This window comes from Canis lupus, chromosome X (assembly GCF_003254725.2).
Source record: "Canis lupus dingo isolate Sandy chromosome X, ASM325472v2, whole genome shotgun sequence".
Taxonomy (NCBI): Eukaryota; Metazoa; Chordata; class Mammalia; order Carnivora; family Canidae; genus Canis; species Canis lupus.
Window position 1 is genome coordinate 124,084,724 of NC_064281.1, and position 25,439 is coordinate 124,110,162.

The 25,439-nt window shown below is 39.0% G+C and overlaps 1 protein-coding gene across 4 annotated transcripts in view; it reads right to left on the bottom strand.

Annotated features, from left to right (window-relative positions):
* TMLHE (trimethyllysine hydroxylase, epsilon) overlaps positions 1 to 25,439 on the bottom strand; it is a 117,862-nt gene that overhangs the window by 48,754 nt on the left and 43,669 nt on the right. For all 4 annotated transcript variants that reach the window (XM_025460498.3, XM_025460499.3, XM_025460503.3 and 1 more), the window contains 3 exons: positions 20,099 to 20,275; positions 11,650 to 11,929; positions 1,937 to 2,056 (listed from right to left, as the gene is read on the bottom strand). In XM_025460498.3, the coding sequence (XP_025316283.1) occupies positions 1,937 to 2,056; positions 11,650 to 11,929; positions 20,099 to 20,275 (577 nt within the window). The remainder of the gene's footprint in view (positions 1 to 1,936; positions 2,057 to 11,649; positions 11,930 to 20,098; positions 20,276 to 25,439) is intronic.

Consider the following 25,439-nt stretch of genomic DNA (forward strand, 5'->3'; position numbering starts at 1 on the left):
AATTAATTAGTTTATTTATGAGCAAGCATGTGGGGGGGGGAAGGGGGGAGGAGAGAGAATCCTCAAGCAGACTCCGTGCTGAGCATGGAACCCAATGCAGGGCTCAATCTCACAACCCTGAGACCATAATGAGTTTAAGTCAGATGCTCAACCCACTGAGCCACCCAGGTGACCTTAAAGAGAGTCATTTTAATTGGGAGGGTGTTGGATAAACTAGCTGACTATGGATTTGAGGAGTGAATGGGAGGTGACAATGAAAAGATACTGAATGTCAATGATTCTTTGAATAACTTTAGCTGTGAAGGGGAGGAATAAGGCAGGGCTCTAACTAGAGAGAGATAGAGACTAAAGAAGATATGAGAAGCTGATAGGAATCAATAGGTACAGAAAGGGTGAAGATGTAGGAGAGATAAATGTCTGCGGAGGCTGGAGAAGAGATCCAGAGCAAAGGTAGCTTTCAAAATGACAAGGCATATAACAATGCTGCTGATGGTGATGATAATGGCTAAAGTGATAATAATAATAATAGCTAGCATTTCTTGAGCATTTAATTTGTGTCAGGCGGTATGCCAAGTGCTTTAAATACATCATGTAATGTAATCCCTAAGCAATACTAATGAATAGGTTTTATCACTAGTTCCATTTTACAGATGAAGAAACTGAGTCACAGAGAAGTCAGTAAGTTACTTGTCCAAGATAACAAACCTAATATATATCACAGCTGGGATGCAGATCCAGATCTGTTAATGACATGGCCTGAACTCTTAACCATTCTTACTATACTGCTACTGTACTTACTTGGCCCTTGTCATTGACTAGAAAGGTCTAAATTAAAGTCACCAACAACTAAATGCTTATCTTTCGTACTGGTTAAAGAGAAAAGAGTTACTCAATATTTGAATCTCAACCTCTGTCCAGCTGCTTCTCATCCCATTTCCTCTTTCTTCCTTCTGGACCCCCTAGAATGAGGATACAGGGCTATTGGGATCTTCATTTATTGATAACACTGAAAAGGATCTCTAAAAGCTGCTTTATTCTTTCTCCCCTGAACCAAATATTCTTAAGTTCCAAATCGTTAAAGAAAATCAATGTAACCACAATCAATTGCATATTATCACCCTCTCATATTATCTTTATAAATACATATGTACACTCACTTTACTAATATCTTTGTGCCTCAGGCTCATCATCTATATGCAGAAGCAAGATCAATAACAAAAACTACAGAGGTACCGCTAATAACTGGGAAATGGTAGGTAAATTAAAAATGGCATTTATCATGTCACATGATTATCATCTCATTTTTGTGGTGAGAAAATTTAAGATCCACTCTCTGTTAACTAAAGTGGTGATAATATTATAATATATAACCATTGTATACCTTAAATTTATATGTTACATGTCAATTATATCTTAATAAAGCTAGGGGAAAAAGTATGGTATATTTTTGGCTCAGCAGCTTCTGAGTCCATGTGAAAAAAGGGTTTTAAAATTAATTCCTTCTCTCCAACTTCTTACAAATTGGATTCAAATTCCTGTTAATACCAGCCCAAAGCAGCTGTGTTTAGAAGATTGATCCTGTTTCAATATAACTAAATATAAGAAAACTGTACAATTCCAGAATTAACTATTAGACCTTTTTTGGTAAGTTGTTGGTAATTACTTAGACAAAAATATAAATTAAACAAAATTTAGATCCATTTATGTAGTAATGTGTATTTTCAATCACTTAAAAAAATTCTTCTTCTAAGTCCAAAGAAGACTGAGCTAGAGTATTTCAAAATTATCATGTTTCTAAGAGAAGAAAAAGAAACAGTCACACACGTCATCATCAGCAGATATGATCTTGGTTCAAACAGAATGGAAAGTGATTAAGGAATTATTCAAGACCATCACATGTAAAGACCCTGTATGTGGAAAATTCTAATCCACTTACCCACAGGGCTCTTGAAAATAGGTAGTGTCAGTGTGCCGATCCAAAGCCAGCTTGGTGTATGCGGTGTCACCTCTGGAGAAGTCTGAAGTGAAATACCACATCCTCCCATAGATGGTTTCTCTGTCAAAGCAAATGAAGGACGACTTAAGTATTTAAAATTTTTATTCCTGTCTTTCATAACTCTAGTAACTTCTTTATTCAGAAGTAACAAAAGATTTTTTGGCTTCAGATTTCCATGTTTAAGGTGTAGATGACAGTTGAACACAGCACCAGTCTTAACAATCTGTTACTGATTAATATTCTAGGAAGTTGGGGGGCAAACTGTGAAAGTAGAGTTGACCCTTGAACAACAGAGGTTTCGGGATCCCTGGGTGGCGCAGCGGTTTGGCGCCTGCCTTTGGCCCAGGGCGCGATCCTGGAGACCCGGGATCGAATCCCACGTCGGGCTCCCGGTGCATGGAGCCTGCTTCTCCCTCTGCCTGTGTCTCTGCCTCTCTCTCTCTCTGTGACTATCATAAATAAATAAAAATTAAAAAAAAAAGAACAACACAGGTTTCAACTGCATGGATCCACCCATACATGGATTTTTTTCTATACAGATGTTATTATAAATATATTTTCTCTTTCTTATGATTTTCCTAATAATAGTTTCTATTCTCTAGTTTATTGTAAGAATACAGTATATAATACATACAACACATAGAATATGTGCTCATTGATTATGTTATTGGTAAAACTTCTAGTCAGCAGTAAACTATTACTAATTAAGTTCTGGAGAGTTAAAAGTCATACATGAATTTTCTACTGTGTGGGGTTGGGGAAGGTCAGTTCCCCTTACCCACACATTGTTCAAGGGTCAACTGTATAATGTAGTCTGAAAGCTTAGGGGATTACCCCCTCTGTTTATGTGCCTACTTTTAATAGCTTTCACATTCACGGTTTTTTCCTGTGCTCACCTTCCTTGCATAGAAAAAGATGTCTTTATGCAGATGCTTTTAGAAGTGAGTAATGTAGATCCTCACCCATCTATTGGACATGGAGGAATAAGAAAAAGAGAAAAGGATAGTTCATGTTAGCAAGTATTTAATGAAATGCTGTATCACTGTTGTCTTATCTCTCCTTAAGGCATACATCATAAATTTTGATTTTATAGTTTTTTCCTGATGGCTTATAGCTGACCAAAGGTCATTTTAATTCTTTAGCTTTCAGAGTTCATCTTATTTTTTGAACCCTCAGAGTCCAAACAGGAAATAGTCATCCTCAGGAACTATGATCTCTAAAGCCCTCTCAATTGATTGATTGTTTACCAGCACAGCTTCCTTTTCTGAAAGTTCTCAAAGTGTGTTTGAAACTGAATGGTTCAAAAAATGTTGATTATGTTATACCAGGATAGAGGAAATGACCCAGAATTCTACTTGCTACACAATTAGTGATATCTGGCCCATATTAAGTAAAAATATGTTTACATCACCTGTATTACTATAGAAGATCAATCTATATATTACCTAGAAATGCAGACTGGCAAGTGGAAACAGCACTGAATTCAGGATCAGGAAATCTGAGCCATCTGAATCTCAGTTCTCTTTTTTTAAACTTAAAAAAGAGACATTTATTTATTTTATAGAGAGCTATGGAGGGCGGGGGGCAGAGAGAGAGGGAGAGAGAATCTCACGTCAGCTCCATGGCCAGTGCAGAGCCTGACACAGGGCTCAGTCACAACCCTGAGATTGTGACCTGACCTGAAATCAAGAGTCAGATGCTTAACAGACTGAGCCATGCAAGCCCCCCTCATTTCTTTTTAACTGAACCTTTTACTAGTGAACATCTTCTGTTAGCACTGTTATATACACATACCATTAAAAAAATGATTTTATTTATTTGAGAGAGAGAGAGAGAGAGAGAGAGAGAGGAAGAGGAGGAGCAGGGGAGGGGCAGAGGGAGAAGCAGGCTCCCTGCTAAGCAGGGACACCAATGCTGGGCTAGATTCTAGGACCTTGGAGTCATGACCTGAACTGAAGGCAGAAGCTTAACCAACTGAGCCATCCAGGTGCTCCTACACTACAATATTAGATTTTAAAAAATATTTATTTACATTCCAGTTAGATAACAAACATTGTAGTATCAGTGTCAGGTGTACAATACAGTGGTTGAACACTTCCATAAATCACCCAGTGCTCTCAGAACAAGTGTCCTCTCACCCACTCCCTGACTACCTCCCCTCTGGTGACCATAGTGTGTTCTCTATAGTTAAGAGTCTATTTCTTGGTCAGCCTCTCTCCCTCTTTTCCTTTTCTCATGTGTTTTGTTTCTTAAATTCCACATATGAGAGAAATCATATGGTATTTGTCTTTCTCTCACTGACTTATTTCACTAAGTATAATACTCTCTAGATCCATCCACATCATTGTAAATGGCATGATTTCATTCTTTTTTATAGCTGAGTAATATTCCATTGTGTGTGTGTGTGTGTGTGTGTATCTGACATGTTTTTATTCATTCATCAATAGATTTTTGGGGCTCTTTCCATAATTTGGCTGTTACTGATAATGCTACTATAAACATTGGGGTATATGTATTTCTTTGAATTGTAAGTACTTAGTAGTGCAATTGCTGGGTCATAGGGTAGTTCTATTTTAACTCCTTGAGGAGCCTCCACACTGTTCTCCAGAGCGGCTGCACCAGCTTACATTCCTACCAACAGTATAAGAAGATTCTCCTTTCTCCACATCCTCACCAACACCCGTTGTCTCCTGACTTGTTGATTTTAGCCATTCTGACAGGTGTGAGGTGGGATCTCATTGTGCATTTGATCTGCATCTCCCTGATGATCAGTGATGTGGAGCATCTTGTCAGGTGTCTGTTGACCATCTGGATGTCATCTTTGGAAAAATGTCTATTCATGTTTTCTGCCCATTTTTAACTGGATTATTTGTTTTTTTGGGTGTTGAGTTTGACAATTCTTTGAGGATTTTGGATACTAAGCCTCTATCAGAGATATCATTTGGAAATGTCTTTTCCCATTCTGAAGGCTGCCTTTTAGTTTTGTTGTTTCCTTCCTGTGCAGACACTTTTTATCTTGAAGTCTCAATAGCTGATTTTTGCTTTTGTTTCCCTTGTCTCTGCCAAGGTGTCTAATAAGAAGTTGCTGCGGCTGAGGTCACAGAAGTTGCTGCCTGTGTTCTCCTCTAGGATTTTCTTTTTAAAAAAAGATTTTTATTTATTTATTCATGAGAGACACACACACACAGAGAGGCAGAGACACAGGCAGAGGGAAATGCAGGCTCCACGCAGGGAGCCCGACATAGGACTCGATCTCGGGTCTCCAAGATCACATCCTGGGCTGAAGGCGGCGCTAAACCGCTGAGGCACCTGGGCTACCCTCCTCTAGGATTTTGATGGTTTCAGGTCTCACATTTAGATCTTTCATCCATTCTGAGTGTATCTTTGTGTGTGGTGTAAGAGAATGGTCCAGTTTTCTCAACACCATTTGTTGAAGAGACTGTCTTTTATCCAGTGGAGATTCTTTCCTGCTTTGTTGAATATTAGTTGACCATAGAGTTGAGGGTCCATTTCTGGATTCTCTATTCTGTTCTATGGATATATGTGTCTGTTTTTGGGTCAGAACCACACTGTCTTGATGATCACAGCTTTGTAGTACAACTTGAAATCCGGCATTGTGATGCCCTCAGGTTTGTTTTTCTTTTTCAAGATTGCTTTGGCTGTTCAAAGTCTTTCATGATTCCACACACATTTTAGGATTGTTTATTTATAGCTCTGTCAAAAAAGTGGGTGGTATATTGATAGGGATTGCATTAAATGTGTAGGCTGCTTTGGGTAATATAGACATTTTAAAAATATTTGTTCCTCCAATCCACAAGCATGGAATGTTTCTCCATCTCTTTGTGCCATCTTCAATTTCTTTCATCTGTGTTTTATAGTTTTCAGAATACAGATCATTTACATGTTTGGTCAGGTTTATTCCTAGGCATCTTACAGTTTTTGGTGCAGTTATAAATAGAATTGATTCCTTGACTTCTCTTTCTGCTGCTTCATCATTACTGTATAGAAATACAACAGATTTCTGTACAATGATTTTGTATTCTGCAATTTTACTAAATTCATGTATCAGTTCTAGCAATTCTTCTGTGGAATCTTTTGGGTTTTCTATATATAGCATCATATCATCTACAAATAGTGAAAGTATGACTTCTTCCTTCCTGATTTGGGTACCTTTTATTTCTTTTTATTGTCTGACTGCTGAGCCTGGGACTTCCAGCACTATGTTAAATAACAGCGGTGAGAGTGGGCATCCTTATTCCTGAAATTAGAGGAAAAGCTCTCAGTTTTTCCCCATTGAGGATGAGATTTGCTGCGGGTTTCTGTATATGGCCTTTATTATGATGGGGTGTGTTTCCTCTATCCCTACTTTGTTGAGGGTTTCTATCTGGAATAGATGTTGTGCTTTGTCAAATCCCTTTTCTGCATCTATTGAGAGGATCCCATGGGTGCTATCCTGTCTTTTATGCATGTAGTGTATCACACTGATTGATCTGTGAATATCGATCCACCCTTGTGGCGCAGGAATACATCCCACTTGATCCTGGTGAATGATTCTTTCAATGTACTGTTGGATTTGATTTGCTGGTATCTTGTTGAGAACTTCTGCATCCATGTGCATCAGGGATATTGGCCTCTATTCTGTTTTTACTGGAGTCTGTCTGGCTTTGGATTGAGGGTAATGCTGGCCTCTTAGAATGACTTTGGAAGTTTTCCCTCCATTTCTATTTTTTGCAATAGTTTGAGAACAACAGGCATTAACTCTTTTTTTTTAATGTTTGGAAGAATTCCCCTGTAAAGCCATCTGGCCCTGGCCTTTTGTTTGTTTGGAGATTTTGATGACTGATTTACATTCTTTGCTGGTTATCTGTCTGTTCAAATTTTCTATTTCTTCTTTTTTCTGTTTTGGTAGGTTATGTGTTTCTATTTGTAATTTATCCATGTCTTCCAGGTTGTCCAATGGGTTGGCATATAATTTTTCATATTATTCTCTTAGAATTGTTTGCATTTCTGTGGTGCTGGTTGTGATTTTTCCTCTCTCATTTGTGATTTTATTTATTTGGGACTTTTCTTTTTAAGTCTGGCTGGGGTTTATCAATTGTATTACTTTTTTTTCACATAACCAGCTCCTGTTTCATTGATCTCTTCTACTGTTGTTTTAGTTATCGTATCATTTATTCCTGTTCTAATCTCTTATTTACCTTCTTCTGCTGGTGTTACACTTCATTTGTTGTTCTTTTTCTAGCTCCTTTAGGGGTTAGGTTGTTTCTTTGAGATTTTTCTTGCTTGTTAAGGTAGGCCTGTAATGCAATATACTTCCATCTTAGGACCACTTTTACCCTATCTGAAAGGTTTTAGACTACTGTGTTTTCATTTTCATTTGTTTCCATGTATGCTTAAAAATTTCTTCTTTAATTTCCCAGTTGACCCATTCATTGCCTAGTACCATGTTGTTTGACCTGCATGTATTTGTGGTCTTCCCAAGTTTTTTTTTCTTGTGTTTGACTTCCAGTTTCACAGTGTTGTGGTCAGATAACAGGCACGGTATGACCCCAATATTTTAGTACTTGTTGAGACGTTCTTTGTGACCCAGTATGTGATCTGTTCTGGAGAATGTCCCATGTGTACTCGAAATGAATGTGTATTCTGCTGCTTTAGGATGGAATGCTCTGGATATATCTGCGAGGTCCATCTGGTCCAGCGTGTCATTCAAAGCCATGGTTTCCTTGTTGGTTTTCTGTTCAGATGATCTGGTCATTGCTCTAAGTGGGGAGCTAAAAAGTCCCCTACTATGATTGTAGAATTGTTAGATCTTCTTGTTGGATAGTCCCCTGTACTACGATACAGCACCTTCTTCATCTGTTGTTACAATCTTTGGTTTAGAATGTATTTTGTGTGATATAAGTACTGCTACTCCACCTTTCTTTCACGTCGTTAGCACAATAAATTGTTTTTCATCCCCTTGCTTTCAATCTGCAGGTATCTTTAGGTCTAAAATGAGTCTTGTAGGCAGCATATAGATGGGTCTTTTATGCATTCAGACACTCTGTTTCTTTTGATTGTTTACTTAGTGCATTTACATTCAGGGTAATTATTGATAGATATGTATTTTTTTAAAAGATTTTATTTATTTATTCATGAGAGACACACACACAGAGAGAGAGAGAGAGAGAGAGAGAGAGAGAGAGGCAGAGACACAGGCAGAGGGAGAAGCAGGCTCCACGCAGAGAGCCCGACGTGGGACTCGATCCAGGGTCTCCAGGATCATGCCCTGGGTTGCAGGCGGCGCTAAACCGCTGCGCCACCGGGGCTGCCCGATAGATATGTATTTATTGCCATTTTATTACTTGTATTGTCATTGTTTCTGGAGATTTTCTCTGATCCTTTCTTGTCTTTGTCACATTTGGTCTCTCCTTTCTACTAAGAGAGTCTTCTGTGATATTTCTTGCAGGGCTGATTTAGTGGCTACAATCTCTTTAGTTTTGTTTGAGAAACTATCTCTCCTATTCTGAATGATAGCCTTGCTGGGGAGAGTATTCTTGGCTGCGGATTTTTCCATTCAGTACTTTGAATATATCATGGTACTCCTGGCTTGCCAAGTTTCTGTGGAGAGGTCTGCAGCTAATGTTATGGATCTTCCTTTGTAAGTAAAGGCTCCTTTTGTCTTGCTGCTTTTAGGATCTTTTCTTTATCACTAGATTGTCCAAATTTAACTCCACTATGCCTTGGTGTTGTCTGCTTTTCTTGATTTTAATGGGAGTTCTATACACCTTCTGGATTTGAATATCTGTTTCTTTCCCCAGATTAGAGAAAATTTCAGCTACTATTTCCTCTTCTGCCCCCCTTTCTCTCTTCTTCTGGACTCCTATGATACAGATATTATTACATTTGATGGAGTCACTGAGATCCCTAAGTCTATTCTCCTGTTCCATAATTCTTTCTCCATTTGGTTCAGCTCTATTATTTTCCATTATTTTGTGTTCTTTTAAAAATATTTTTAGAGGGCAGAGAGAGAGAGAGAGAGAATGGGGAGAGGGGCTTAGGGAGTGGGAGAGAGAAAGTCTTAAGTAGGCTCCATTCCCAGTGAAGAGCCTGATGCAGGGCTCAATCTCATGACCCTGAGATCATGACCTGATCCAAAATGAAGAGTCTGATTTTTAACCACCTGAGTCATCCAGGTGCCCCATTATTTTGACTTTTATATCATTATTCATTCCTCTGCTTCTTACATATTTATGGTCATCACATCCAGTTTTTAATCTGTTATTGCATTTTTCATTTGTGATTGGTTGTTTTTTAACTCTTTTATCTCTGTAGCAAGGGCCTCCTTGAAGTCTTCTATTCTTTTCTCAAACCTAGTGAGTATCCTTATGATTGTTGTTTTATATTCTCCATTAGGCATGTTACTTATATCTGTTTCACTTGGATCTCTGGCTGTGAACTTTTCTTGTTCCTTTTTGGGGATGAATTCCTCCATCTTGGCATTTTGTCTATGTCTTTATATTCTTCACTGTGTTAGGAAAGCCTGTTATGTTTCCTGCTCTTGAGAGTAATGGCTTTATGAAGAAGAGGTCATACAGTGTCCAGGGCTGGGTGCTCCAGGGAATGTCTCTTGTACGTGCTGTGTGCACTCTGCTACTGTGTTTTGGCTACTCTTTCCCTCAGTTTAGTCCTCTGCAGAGTTTTTCCTTGTCTGTAGTCCACAGTGTTTAGAACTTGGCCAGAGCACAGTGAGCTTTATGTAGCTATGCTCTTGTCTACTTGTTAAATGAGACCTGATACCACTTCCACTAATACTGAAGCCTTGCAGAACTCTATGGTTGGTAGATGTGGTGTATGCAGGGGTTTCTACTGGTCTTCTGGTGAGGGGGCCTGCTGATCTGGTCCTTAGACACGTTTGCAAGAGAAAAGAAATACCAGCAGAGTGCAGTGGAGTGGGACTTTGGGCAAGCAGGTCAGGCAGCCAGCGTGGGCATTTTGCTGTTTACTTAAGTCGGTTTATGCTGAGGGGTAGGGGAGGGAAATGGTGCCAGCCAGCTCCTCTGTCCCTGGAGAAGGGAGTCTGTGCTTGCTGCTCTCAGGGAAGCACTCCCAGAAGAGTGAATAATTTCCCCTCATGTCTTCTAAGCATTTTTCAGATCGGTGTTTTTACACTGTCTCTGGGTTGTTTGCCTGCCTGGAGCAGCACAGTGCACTTTGGACTCTATATCAGCCAAGCCTGATGACTTTTAAAACTCTAATCTTTGGGGGTCTGGTGTGGTGGGGACCTGACCTGGTCTTCTGGGGGATGGTCTCACTATGCTGGGACTGATGCAGGTTTGATCCAGAAGGGCAGTCATGCCACAGCACAGGGGCATGGAATTTGGAACAAAACAGGCTAAACAGCCAGTGTCTGAGTTAGCTGGCTTCAGCAAGTGTCTCTGGACCTATGCTGATGGTGCCTGTGGGCACTTTTGTCCCCAGAGAAGACTGAACATTATCTCCCTGTGTGCCTTAGGCAATCCTCAGATTGCACTGTTTGCCCTGGGGTTACTTGCCTGCCTTCTCACCAGGAGTAATACCCTCAGGTCTCTATCTCAGCCAAACCCATGGATCTCTAAAACCAGTCTTTGAGCCCAGCTGGTTGCAAAACCTCATGAAAATCAGCCACTCTTTTTTCCCAGCCAATGGCTTTGGGAAAGTGTTCCCCTTTTGCTCATCCCTATGTGCTCCACTCTCTCTTGCCTTTCTCTGCAACGAGGGTTCCCTCCCTTCCATAGCACTCATGGGTTTCTCCCCCAGACCATGTCTTTGCACTCCTTGCCTTCCTCTATGTGGCCTCTCTTCTCTCCTACTTGTGCAGTTTGTTCTATCATCCTCAGGTCAATTTCTTGGGTATTCAGAATGATTTGATAGTTAATTGGCTCTGTTTAAGGGACGAAGTAAGCCTAGGGTTCTCCTATGACACTACCATCTTAGCTCCTCTGCTGAATCCCAATTCTACTTCTTACTAGCAGAGCAATCCTGGGCAAGCCACTTACTTATTATATGTCTCAAGTGGCTCATCAGCAGAATAGGGGATAAAATATGCACTCATCAGAATTTCTATAAGGATCAAAAGAAAATAATGGGTGTGAATATATTGGTTAAATGCTATATAGTGTAAGGCAGTATTATTAACAGCTAGTCTCTGAATCAAGCCTTAGAGATCATAATAGGTCAAAACTAGATGATCTTTAGACTCCATCTTATTTAATCCTCTTATGAGATGGGAAAGTTGAGGCCAGTGGGTGGAGGTGGAGGTGGAGGGTACAGGTGTGTATGTAATGGAGTTGTCAATGTTCACACAATTGTTGGATGGTAGAATTTAGACTACTACCTGGTTCTGTTTACTCAAAGTTAGTGATATTTCTAGTTTATAATGATTCCTGCCACTTTGAGTACCACTAGGCTCAAAAAATATACCAATGACTCTGAAGTCTTCATCATATTTAACATGTAAGTGTTTTAAAGATTAGAAATCTGGGCTTCAAATAAAGTACTATAAATGGGAATCCCCTTATTCAGGACACAAAATATTCTGGATTAAAAACAGTGACCATACCCTGTAAAATTATTTTCCTGGTGTTAATGCTCTTCAAATTAATTACTGTAGATATTATAAACTCATAAATTACCTGATCAAGCTGATCCTTTCTGCCAACTTCTCTGTGTGTTCTTGAGTGGGAGGGACATTTTCTACAAATGCAATTCCATACAGCAGAAAGTTTTGCAGAAAGTTCTTCAATCCCTCATTGGTTTCTAAGAAGCTCTGGAAATCTACAGATGGAACTTGGGCTTGCTGATAGATTTCAGCATTCCATAAGATTCTAGGTTGGATGACCTTTTGTTTCTGCCCTTCATAGCTGTTTCTCACCAGCCAATCCAAATCATATTTAGTTACATGACCATCTGGCCCTTTAAACGGAAAAATAAAAGGCATTAAAATAATAGTTATAATTACTGCCAATAATTTACTGGTTAAGAATATTATTTTTAACAACCAATTACCAAAAAAAAAAAACAACCAATTACCAGATGCTGTATTGTTTATGAAATGAAATTAAAATAAATGCCTAGAATGTTCCTGAGACAGAAATATTTGTAGGGTGAGTAGTATGAAAGTAATAAATTAATTAATGAACAAATAAATCTCACCAACTAGAAGAGAATAAATGAATTAGGGCAGTTTGACCATAATATAACATGATAAAGTGATTTCTTGACTTTGCCTACTGTGCCAAAAAACCCAAAAAGTTAAAAAAAAAACACCAGCCCCTCAAAAATGCTTTAGAAAGTCTTCAGGATAAGCAAAGGATATAGCAAGGAGAGTGAAAGGCTTTGCTGGCATCTTATCTTCTTCTTTCATTTCTTTTTACTTCTCTGTCTCTGTTTCTCTGTATCTGTTTTGGCTTCCTACTTCTTGACAATAAAAGCATCAAAGAATTTGGAAAGCTTGAAAAAGTGTGAGGAAGTTTTTAAAAAAGATTTATTTATTTATTTTAGAGAGAGACAGAGAGAGTGTGTGTACAAGTGGTGGGAGGAGCTGAGGGATTGGGAAAGAGAGAATCTCAAGCAGACTCTCCACCAACCTGATGTGGGGTTTGATCTCACCACTGAGCCAAAATCAAGAGTCGGACATGTAACCAACTGAGCCACCCAGGCACTCCAGTATGAGGAAAAATTTAAAAATCACTTATAGAGGGCGGGGCAAGATGGCGAAAGAGCAGGGTCCCCAAGTCACCTGTCCCCACCAAATTACCTAGATAACCTTCCAATCATCCTGAAAATCTATGAATTCGGTCTGAGATTTAAAGAGAGAACAGCTGGAATGCTACAGTGAGAAGAGTTTGCGCTTCTATCAGGTAGGAAGACGGGGAAAAAGAAATAAAGAAACAAAAGGCCTCCAAGGGGGAGGGGTCCCCGAGGAGCCGGGCTAAGGCCGGGGCGAGTGTCCCCAGGACAGGAGAGCCCCGTCCCGGAGAAGCAGGAGCTGCACCGACCTTCCCGGGCGGAAAGGGACTCGTGGGGAGGTGGAGCAGGACCCAGGAGGGCGGGGATGCCCTCGGGCTCCCGGGGACACTAAGAGACACCTGCGCCCCGGGAGAGTGCGCCGAGCTCCCTAAGGGCTGCGGAGCAGCTCAGAGGGGCTCCGGCGGCGGCTCCGCGGGGAGCCAGCCTTATTAAAAAGAATTAATATTGTGAAAATGTCAATGTTACCCAGGGCAATTTACACGTTTAATGCAATCCCTATCAAAATACCATGGACTTTCTTCAGAGAGTTAGAACAAATTATTTTAAGATTTGTGTGGAATCAGAAAAGACCCCGAATAGCCAGCGGAATTTTAAAAAAGAAAACCATAGCTGGGGGCATCACAATGCCAGATTTCAGGTTGTACTACAAAGCTGTGGTCAACAAGACAGTGTGGTCCTGGCACAAAAACAGACACATGGATCAATGGAACAGAATAGAGAATCCAGAAGTGGACCCTGAACTTTATAGTCAACTAATATTCGATAAAGGAGGAAAGACTATCCACTGGAAGAAAGACAGTCTCTTCAATAAATGGTGCTGGGAAAATTGGACATCCACATGCAGAAGAATGAAACTAGACCACTCTCTTACACCAGACACAAAGATAAACTCAAAATGGATGAAAGATCTAAATGTGAGACAAGATTCCATCAAAATCCTAGAGGAGAACACAGGCAACACCCTTTTTGAACTCGGCCACAGTAACTTCTTGCAAGATACATCCACGAAGGCAAAAGAAACAAAAGCAAAAATGAACTATTGGGACTTCATCAAGATAAGAAGCTTTTGCACAGCAAAGGATACAGTCAACAAAACTAAAAGACAACCTACAGGATGGGAGAAGATATTTGCAAATGACATATCAGATAAAGGGCTAGTTTCCAAGATCTATAAAGAACTTATTAAACTCAACACCAAAGAAACAAACAATCCAATCATGAAATGGGCAAAAGACATGAACAGAAATCTCACAGAGGAAGACATAGACATGGCCAACACGCACATGAGAAAATGCTCTGCATCACTTGCCATCAGGGAAATACAAATCAAAACCACCTCACACCAGTGAGAATGGGGGAAAATTAACAAGGCAGGAAACCACAAATGTTGGAGAGGATGAGGAGAAAAGGGAACCCTCTTACACTGTTGGTGGGAATGTGAAATGGTGCAGCCACTCTGGAAAACTCTGTGGAGGTTCCTCAAACAGTTAAAAATAGACCTACCCTACGACCCAGCAATTGCACTGCTGGGGATTTACCCCAAAGATACAGATGTAATGAAACACCGGGACACCTGCACCCTGATGTTTCTGGCAGCAATGTCCACAATAGCCAAACTGTGGAAGGAGCCTCGGTGTCCATCGAAAGATGAATGGATAAAGAAGATGTGGTTTACGTGTACAATGGAATATTCCTCAGCCATTAGAAACGACAAATACCCACAATTTGCTTCAACGTGGATGGAACTGGAGGGTATTATGCTGAGTGAAGTAAGTGAATCGGAGAAGGACACACATTATGTGTTCTCATTTATTTGGGGAATATAAATAATAGTGAAAGGGAATAGAAGGGAAGGGCGAAGAAATGGGTAGGAAATATCAGAAAGGGAGACAGAACATAAAGACTCCTAACTCTGGGAAACAAACTAGGAGTGGTGGAAGGGGAGGAGGGCCGGGGTTGGGGGTGAATGGGTGACGGGCACTGAGGGGGGCACTTGACGGGATGAGCACTGGGTGTTATTCTGTATGTTGGCAAATTAAACACCAATAAAAAATAAATTTATTATTAAAAAAAGGATCCACTTATTCTAAAAAAAATCACTTTTATATACCATTCTACCACACAGATGAAACCATTATTAATAGCTTGGCATCATTCCTTCCACTTTTTCCCCATGCATTCTTTTATTTTATATAAATATAGTACATATATATATATGTTTGTAGCCTGCCTTTGTCACTTAATATATGGAGTCACTTCATCATTAAAAAATTAAATCTTCACCTACAATTGTTTGTTTTCTTAAATTCACAGACTCTTAACTATAGAAAACAAACAGATGGTTACCAGAGTGGGGATGGGTGAAATAGGGGCTAAGTATTAAGGAGGGCACTAGTGATGAGCACCAGGTGTTGTATGCAAGTGTTGAATCACTAAATTCTACACCAGAATCTAATATTACACTCTATGTTAACTAACTGGAATTTAAATTAAAACTTAAAAAAATTAAATCTTCATAAAAATTAATTAATATAATTTGCAGAATAAGACTACCAAGATTTACCTAACCAGTCTGTTCTTCTGGAGCATGTAGTCTTATTTTTAAAAATTTCCTTATTATTTAATAGTGACCATCCTTGTCTATATTTTTTTCATTTTTTAAAGATGGATTTTTTAGAGAGAGAGAGCATGCAAGTGGGGAGAAGGGCAGAGGGAGACAGAGAACCTGAAGCAGATTCTGCAGTGAACAGAAAGCCCCATGTGGGGCTCGATCTCACCACCCTGAGATCACCCTGAGTGGAAACCAAGAGGCAGGCGCTCAAATGACTGAGACTCTCAGGTGCCCCATTTTTCTATATTTCTGATAATCTTCTCAAGAAGGTAGGATTGTTAAATTCAAAGATAGAAACTTTTAAGAGCCTTGATGGATTTAACTAAATTACTTTATTAGGAAGTCTATACCAATTTTCGTTGTCTCCAAAAATATGTGTGTGCCCTTCAAAATTAAGTATTCTTATTTTTAAAAATATATATATATTTTTCCAGATTGGCAAGTAGAATTCTATTGTTATAATAATTCTAAGTAATTCACTTACTAATAACGCTACTAACATTTGTTAGAGATTTATATTTGTTAGACATATGTCTTTTATTTTTATTATTTTTTGTTTCAAGTTTTTATTTAAATTCCAGTTAGTTATCATACAGTTAAATATTAGTTTCAGGTGTACAATACAGTGGTTGTACACTTCCATACATCACCCAGTGCTCATCACAACAAATGCTCTCCTTAATGCTCATCACCCATTTAATCCATTTCCCCACCACTTGCACTCCAGCAACTCTCAGTTTGTACTATATAGTTAAGAGTCTCTTTTATGGTTTGCTTCTCTTTTTGTTTTTCCCTTCCCCATGTTCATCTGTTTTGTTTCTTAAATTTCACGTATGAGTGAAATCATATGGTATTTTCTTTCTCTGACGGACTTATTTTGCTTAGCAAAATACTCTCTACCTCTAACCATGTTGTTGCAAATGGTAAGATGTCATTCTTTTTGATGGCTGAGTAATATTCCATTCTTCTTATCCATTCATCAGTCAATGGACATTTGGGCTCTTTCCATAATTTGGCTGTTGCTGATAATGCTGCTACAAATATTGGGGTTCATTTGCCTTTTGAATGAGTATTTTTGTATCCTTTGGGTAAATACCCAAAGTACAACTGCTGGATCATAAGGTAGTTCTATTTGTAACTTCTTGAGGACCCTCTATGCTGTTCTCCAGAGCGGCTGCACCAGCCTGTGCCCCCACCCACACAGTACAAGAGGGTCCCCCTTTCTTCACATCCTCACCAACACCTGTTGTTTCCTGACTTGTTGATTTTACCCACTCTCACAGGTGTGAGGTGGGATCTCATTGTGGTTTTGAGTTGTATTTTCTTTTCTTTTTTTTTAAAGATTTATTTATTTATTTGTGATAGAGAAAGAGAGAGAGAGAAAGAGAGGCAGAGACACAGGAGGAGGGAGAAGCAGGCTCCATGCGGGAGTCTGACGTGGGACTCGATCCCAGGACTCCAGGATCGCGCCCTGGGCCAAAGGCACTAAACTGCTGAGCCACCCAGGGATCCCCTGTATTTTCCTGAGGATGACTGATGTCGAGCATCTTTTCATGTATCTGTTGGCCACTGTATAGGCATATGTTTTTTAAATGCAAGGATTACCAAACTATTGCCCATGGGCCAAATCTGCCTGGCAGTTGTCTTTGTGACACCTGTTTTGGAACACATGACACACACTTGGTTACTTATTGTCCATGTCTGCTTTCACCCTACTACTGAAGAACTGAAGAGTTGAACAGTTGTGACTGACACTGTACAGCCAAAAATATTGGTGCTTTTCTTTACAAAATGGCAATAACACTTTATATGTCAATAGTTTCTAGTCTTTGTCATACATTTCTCAAATATCTTACCAAGTGAGTCATTTTTTAATAAAACTTTCTATGGCATGTACTTTTTTTTACTGTAGAGAAATCACTAGTCAAACATATTGATTTTAAATATTTTTTCCTCCAATGCTTTTTTCTTTTAACCTATTTTGGAAGAATTATACATTCACAGGAAGTTGCAAAGAAATGTGTTTATTCAGGGACACCTGGGTGGCTCAGTGGTTGGGCGCCTGCCTTTGGCTCAGGTCATGATCCTGGGATCTAGGATTGAGTCCACTACTTCTCTCTCTCCCTCTCCTTCTCCCTTCTCCCTCTCCCTGCCTATGTCTCTGCCTCTCTCTCTCAGTCTCTGTCTCTCATGAATAAATAAATTAATCATAAAGAAAAAAAATGTATTTATTCAGTAAATAGACCCAATAGTTGGAGGAAACAAAATTAATATACAGAAATCTGTTGTATATCTATACACTAATAATGTAGCAGGAAAAAATGAAGAAAACAATCCCATTTAAAACTGAACCAAAAAGAATGGAATACCTAGAAATGAATTTGACCAAGGATATGAGAAACCTATACCTGAAAAGTATAAGACATTCATGAAAGAAGTTGAAGACAACACAAAAAAAATGGAAAGAAATCCAATACTTATGCATTGGAAGAACTAATATTGTTAAAATGTTCACACTACCCAAACCAATCTACAGATTGAATGCAATCTCTACCAAAATACCAACAGCATTTTTCACAGAACTAGAACAAATAATCCTAAAATTCGTATGAAACCACAAAAGACCCTGAATAGCCAAAGCAACCCTGAGAAAGAAGAGCAAACCTGGAGGCATCACCATTCCAGATTTTGATATATACTACAATGCCATAGTAATCAAAATGGTGTAGTCCTGGTACAAAAACAGACACATAGATCAATGGAACAGAATAGAAAACCCAGAAATGGACCCACAAGTATATGGTCAGCTAATATTCGACAAAGAAGGAAAGAATATCCACTGGGAAAAAGACAATCTCTTCAATTAATGGTGTTGGGGAAACTGGACAGCCACATGCAGAAGAACGAAACTGGAACATTCTTTTACACCAGGCACAAATATAAACTCAGAATGAATGAAAGACATAAATGTGAGACCTGAAACTATACCAATCTTGGCAATAACTTTTTTGACATCAGATGTAGCAACTTCTTCGTAGATATGTATCCTGAGGCAAGGGAAACAAAAGCAAAAATAAACTATTGTGATTTCATCAAGATAAAAAGCTTCTGCACAGCAAAGGAAACCATCAATAAAACAAAAAGGCAATCCAATAAATAAGAGAAGATATTTATAAATGATAGATCCAATAAGGGGTTAATATCCAAAATATATTAAGAACTTGCACCCACTCAACATAGAAAAAAAACAATCTGATTAAAAATGGGCAGAGAACTCAAATAAACATTTTTCCAAACAAGACATCAGACAGCCAACAAACACATGGAAAGATGCTCAACATCACTTATTATTAGGGAAATGCAAATCAAAACCACAATGAGGTGTCACCTTACACATGAGAATGCCTAATATCAGAAAGACAAGAAATAACAAATTGTTAAGAATGTGGAGAAAAGGGATCACTTATGCACTGTGGGTGGGAATGTTAATTTGTGCAGTCACTGTGGAAAATAGTATGGAGGTTCCTCAAAAAATAAAAATAGAGGGATGTTGCCTGGGTGGCTCAGCAGTTGAGCATCTGCCTTCAGCTCGGGGTCCTGGGATCAAGTCCCACATCGGGCTCCTCACAGTGAACCTACTTCTCCCTCTGCCTATGTCTCTGCCTCTCTCTGTGTGTCTTTCATGAAAAAAAAAAAAATCTTTTTAAAAATTAAATTAGAAATACCATATGATCCAATAATTCCAGTATTGGGTAAATACCCAAAGAAAACACTAATTTTTTAAAATTTATTTTTATTGGAGTTCAGTTTGCCAACATATAGCATAACACCCAGCGCTCATCCTGTCAAGTGCCCCCCTCAGTGCCCATCACCCAGTTACCCCCACCCCCGCCCTCCTCCCTTTCTACCACCCCTTGTTAGTTTCCCAGAGTTAGGAGTCTCTCATGTTCTGTCTCCCTCTCTGATATTTCCCACTCATTTTCTCTCTTGGAGAATATAAAAAATAGTGAAAGGGAATAAAGGGGAAAGGATAGAAAACACTAATTTGAAAAGATATATGCACCCTTATGTTTAGTGCAGCTTTACAATAGTCAAGATATGGAAGCAACTCAAGTGACCTTAAATAGATGAATGGATAAAGAAGATGTGGTTTATACACACAATGGAATATTAATCAGCCATAAAAAAAGAATGAGATCTTGCCATTTGCAAAAACATGGATGGACCTAGAAGGTATCTGTTAAGTGAAAGAAGTCAGACAGAAAGACAAATACCACATGATTCCATTTATATGTGGAATCTAAAAAATAAAACAAGTGAACAAACCAAAAACCAGAACCTTAAATAAAAGCAAAATGGTGGCTTTTGGTGGGGGCAGGGGAGGAGGGATATAATAGGTGAAGGGGATTAAGAGGCACAAACTTCCAGTTATAAAATTAAGTCACAGAGATGAAAGGTATTATATAGGGAATATACAGTCAATAATATCATAATAGCATTGCATGGTCATAGATGGTGACTACACTTATTGTGAGCACTGAGTAAAGGTTAGAATTGTTAAATCAATGTCATACACCCGAAACTAATAAAACAGTGTATGTTAATTATACCTCAATAAAAAATAGAATACCCTACTTTAGAACAGGACAAACCAGGTTTTGCAAAAATAATTGTTCTTTAGAAGAGTACCCCAGCCAAGACCAAGTCTCTTGTCTACTCACAAGTGAAAAAGAGTGTGGTCTCATCCAGACGAATGGTTTTTGGCTTGATGCATAAATCCACACTGGCAGTATCCAGGCTGCGCTGGTGAGTCTTAGAGTTGTAGCATGATGCTGAGCGGCAGTGGTCTCGAAGCCAGACATAATCAAAGCGCATCACGGTGTTAGCATATTGCAGTTCTAGGGAAAGGGATTCTTTTATATTATTTGTTATATTATTTTGCACTGTTTATGTTATAGAGATAAATAAATATTTATTTAGGAAAACTTAAGAACAATTAGTAGTCAGAAAACTTTCTTCAAAAAGTCTTCTACCAAGAAACAAACAAGAGTACTAAGGGGAACACTAGTCCCCTACCAAATATAAAAGATACTGTAGAACTTCTACGATTAAAACAGTAAGATGCTAGGATAGGAATAGCATATAAAACAACAAAAGAATATAAAATGTTGGGATCCCTGGGTGGCTTAGAGGTTTAGCACCTGCCTTCAGCCCAGAGCGTGATCCTGGAGTCCTGGGATGGAGTCCCACGTTGGGCTCCCTGCATGGAGCCTGCTTCTCCCTCTGCCTGTGTCTCTGCCTCTCTCTCTCTCTCTCTCTCTCTCTGTCTCTCATGAATAAATAAAATTTTTTTAAAAAATAAAAATAAATAAAAAATAATATAAAATGTCCAAAATATACCTAAATGCATATAGAAATTTGGTATCTAATAAACTGACAGCTATAATCACTGGCGAAAATAGGAATTTTAAAGTAACAACTAGATAGCCATTTGGAAAAAAGATACAATTGCATCTATGCCTCACATAGTCGCCAGGTCTCCAAGATAAACTCAAAACAGATCAGAGTTCTAGATTTGGAAAATAAAACCAGTGAAGTATTTTAAAAGGAAATACAGGTGGATAGAGAATATAAAAGATAAAAGAGGTAGTTGTACTACTGTTGCAACTTTTTTGTTAGTTTGAAGTCATACTAAAATAAAAAGTTAACAAAAATCAAAGACTCTCCTATTATACCAGGTTACTCACTCAGGAAAGGTAAATACAAATGAGATTAAACTTCTAAGAGGAATGAAAGCTGTAATATGCCTCGGAATAAAAAATTATGTGGAAGACTGCTATAGAGAAATCTATAAAACTAATCCTGAAGGGCTTGAGGAAATCTGAATGGAGAAATATGCTCAAACATGGGCAGATTCAATAATGAAAAGATACAAATTTTCCCACAAATTAATCCACAAAATTCCATGTACTTCCAATCCAAATTCCCATAGAAATTTTCATGTACTGGACAGACTAATTCTAAAATTTCCCATTCAGGGATCCCTGGGTGGCGCAGCGGTTTGGCGCCTGCCTTTGGCCCAGGGCGCGATCCTGGAGACCCGGGATCGAATCCCACGTCGGGCTTCCGGTGCATGGAGCCTGCTTCTCCCTCTGCCTGTGTCTCTGCCTCTCTCTCTCTCTCTCACTGTGTGCCTATCATAAATAAATAAAAAATTAAAAAAAATAAAATAAAATAAAATTTCCCATTCAGAATTAATAAACTTATAATTTTGAAGAAAAATAAAGTCATGGGGGAACTGTCTTACTAAAAATAAAAAATATTACATATAAAGCTACAGTGAATCAAAAAGTAAGATGAATAGGTCAAAACAGTATGGAGATTCCTCAAAAAGTTAAAAATAGAATAACCCCTGACCCAGCAATTGTACTACTGGTATTTACCTAAAGAAAACAAAAATACTAATTCAAAGGGGCACATGCACCTTGATGTTTATAGCAGCATTATCAGCAACAGCCAAATTATGGAAAGAGACCAGAGTCCATCAATGGATGAAGGGATAAAGAAGAGGTGGTATATACATATGACGGAATAGCAGTCAGCCATAAAAAAGAATGAAATCTTTGCAATGACATGGATGGAACTAGAGTATATCATGCTAACTGAAAGAAATCTGTCAGAGAAAGACAAATACCATATGATTTCACTCATGTGGAATTTAAGAAACAAAAAAGATGAACATAAGGGAAAGGGAAAAAAAGAGAGACAAAGCATAAGAGACTCTTAACTATAGAGAAGAAACTCAGGGTTGATGGAGGGGAGGTGGGTAGGGGATGGGATGGATGGATGATGGGTACTAAGGAGGGCACTTGTGATGAGTACTGAGTGTGCTATATAAAAGATGAATCACGAAATTCTGCTCTTGAAACTAACATTAGACTATATTTTAAGTAAAATTTAAATAAAAATGAAATATTAAAATAAATGAAATATAAAAAATAAAACTATTACACATTGGGGTGGCTCAGTCGGTTAAGCATCTACCTTAGGCTCAGGTCATGATCTCAGGGTCCTGGGATGGAGCACTGATTTGGGCTCCTTGCTGAGCAGGGAGTCTGCTTCCCCCTCTGCCTCTCCCCTGCTTATATCCTCTCTTTTTTCCCCTCTCTCTTTCAAATAAATAAAATCTTAAAAAAAACTATTATACAATGACAATCTTGGGGTAGGAATGGACATTTTAATATGATACAAAATTCATAAAAGATAAATCCGTCTATACGAAAATAAAAACTTAATTGTTTTGTAAACAATATAAAAAACCAAAATTAAGTGACAAATTCTTGAACTACAGGATCTATGGAATAATATGTAAAATTGTGTTTGTAGGGCGGCCCAGGTGGCTCAGTGGTTTAGCGCCACCTTCAGCCCAGGGCCTGTTCCTGGAGACCTGGGATCGAGTCCCACGTCGGGCTCCCTGCATGGAGCTTGCTTCTCCCTCTGCCTGGGTCTCTGCCTCTTTCTCTCTCTGTCTCTCTCTCTCATGAATAAATAAATAAAAAATCTTTAAAAAAATTGTGTGTAAGTAGTAGTCCTACATTTTTCCATGGACAGGATCCATAGCTTTCAACACAATTCCTACGGGATTCGTAACCTAAAAATATTGAGAACCCTGCCCTAGGAGTGACAAAAGTGATTAACTTAATTCAGATTGTTCATTACACTGAACTAATCCAGGATTTGACAAACAGCCTATGGGTCAAATAGAGCCATGTCCTATTTTTTGTATAGCTTGCAAGATAAGAACAGCTTTTACATTTTAAAAATGTCATAAAACAAAACAAAAATAAAATAAAATGTTATAAAACAAAAACAAAACAAAGAAGACCATGAAACATAGATTTTGCATGACCCATAAAGCCTGAAATATTTACTATCTGGCCCAGTAAGCAGTCATATGTAACTCTTCTTTCCATGACTGAGTTCATTCTTGACTTTGCACTTGCCATTGTCCTCCTTGAAATTATAAGTTCTTCTAATTTTTAAAAAGATTTTATTTATTTATTCATGAGCAACACAGAGACAGAGAGAGAGGCAGAGACACAGGCAGGGGGAGAAGCAGGCTCCCTGCAGGGAGCCTGATGCGGGACTCGATCCTAGGACCCTGAGATCATGCCCTGAGCTGAAGGTAGACACTCAACTACTGATCCACCCAGGTATCCCGTAAGCTCCCCTGATTAAATGACGATTTTTTCCTTCAAAGTCTAGCTAAAAATTCATTTATTCAAGGAAGCTTCCTTGAACAATCCTACATTTTCTTTGAAATTATGTATTTGGCAGGTAACAAGTTTTTTCAACCTATAAGGAGCTTTTTTATTTTTAGATTTTACTCATTTATTCATGAGAGAGAGAGAGAGCGAGGCAGAGACACAGGTGGAGGGAGAAGCAGGCTCCATGCAGGGAGCCCAACGCGGGACAGGATCCCGGGTGTCCGGGATCCGGCCCTGGGCTGAAGGTGGCGCTAAACCACTGAACCACAGGGGCTGCCTGTAGGTAACAACTTAATATGCATTTGTATATGGCATAAGGTATTCATGCTTCTTATGTTTATTTAGTATTCTATATTTCTTGGGATACCACATCTTACATCTTGGTTCCCTAGAAGTTGTCAGCTATACATAAAATTGATAGTACACAAATGTTTAGTAACTAGGCCAAAATGAAATATACAGAAAAGAAACTCGGGATTCATCTTGTCTCATCTTTGTCATAATCTACATTTAATCAGTCACCAAAGTTTGCTGATTTCACTTCCTAAATCTTATTTTTTTTCTCCTAAATCTTTCTAAAATCTACATGACGTCTCCATTTCTACTCCTTTATTCTATCATATTTAGGCAATCACCATCTTTAACAGTGGCCTCTATAAAGAGATTTTTTTTGTATTAATATGACAGCCTTATTTTTTTAAGAGTTTTTATTTAAATTCTACTTAGTTAACAGTCTGATATTGGTTTCAGGAGTAGAATTCAGTGACTCATCACTTACGTACATCACCAGTGCTCATCATAACAAGTGCCCCCCTTAATCCCCATCACCCATCCAGCCCCCAGCCCCCACCCACCTCCCTCCATCAGCCCTCGGTTGCTCTGTAGAGTTCAGAGTCTCTTATAGTTTGTCTCCATCTCTCTCTCTTTCCCCCTCCCCTATGTTCATCTGTTTTGTTTCTTAAATTCCACATATGAGTGAAGTCACATGGTTTTTGTCTTTCTCTGACTATTTCTGTTCACCATAATCCAATCTAGCTCCATTCACGTCCTTGCAAAGGGCAAGATTTCATTCTTTTTGATGGCTGGGTAGTATTCCATTGTGTGTGTGTGTGTGTGTGTGTGTGTGTGTGTGTGTGTACATCACCTGTACTTTATCCATTTATCAACTGATGGACGTTTGTACTCTTTCCATAATTTGGCTCTTGTTGATAATATTGCTATAAACATCAGGGTGCATGTGTCCCTTCAAATCTGTAGTTTTGCATCCTTTGGGTAAATACCCAGTAGTGCAATTGCTGAGTCTTAGGGTACTTCTATTTTTAACTTTCTGAGGAACTTCTGATGATGAGTGATGTGGAGCATCTTTTCATGTGTCTGTTGGCCATCTGTATGTATTCTTTGGAAAAAATGTCCATTCATGTCTTCTGCCCATTGCTTTCTTTCTTTCTTTTTTTTTTTTTTTTTGCTCTGTTATGCGTTCAACAGACCTTTATTGAATGCCTACTATTGCCTAACCTAGGGGCACAGATTGGTGAAGCACACAAACATCTCTGCCCTCACAGCGTTTGTCTTCTAGAATCTTCCTACACATTGTGGCAGGAAAACCTGGCTTATCGAGGCGAGGGCCTAGGCTGTTGCTCGTTAAATCTGTCACCCGCCCACGCAGCTGGAGGGGGGCTCCAGCGTCACCCTCCCCGCCCAGGACACAGTTCGGACGTCCCTGAGGGCGTTTCGTGGCCTCGTCACTCTCCGGCCCTCCCGCGGCCCCCATGCTGGCCCGTGTTCCTGCTCCCTG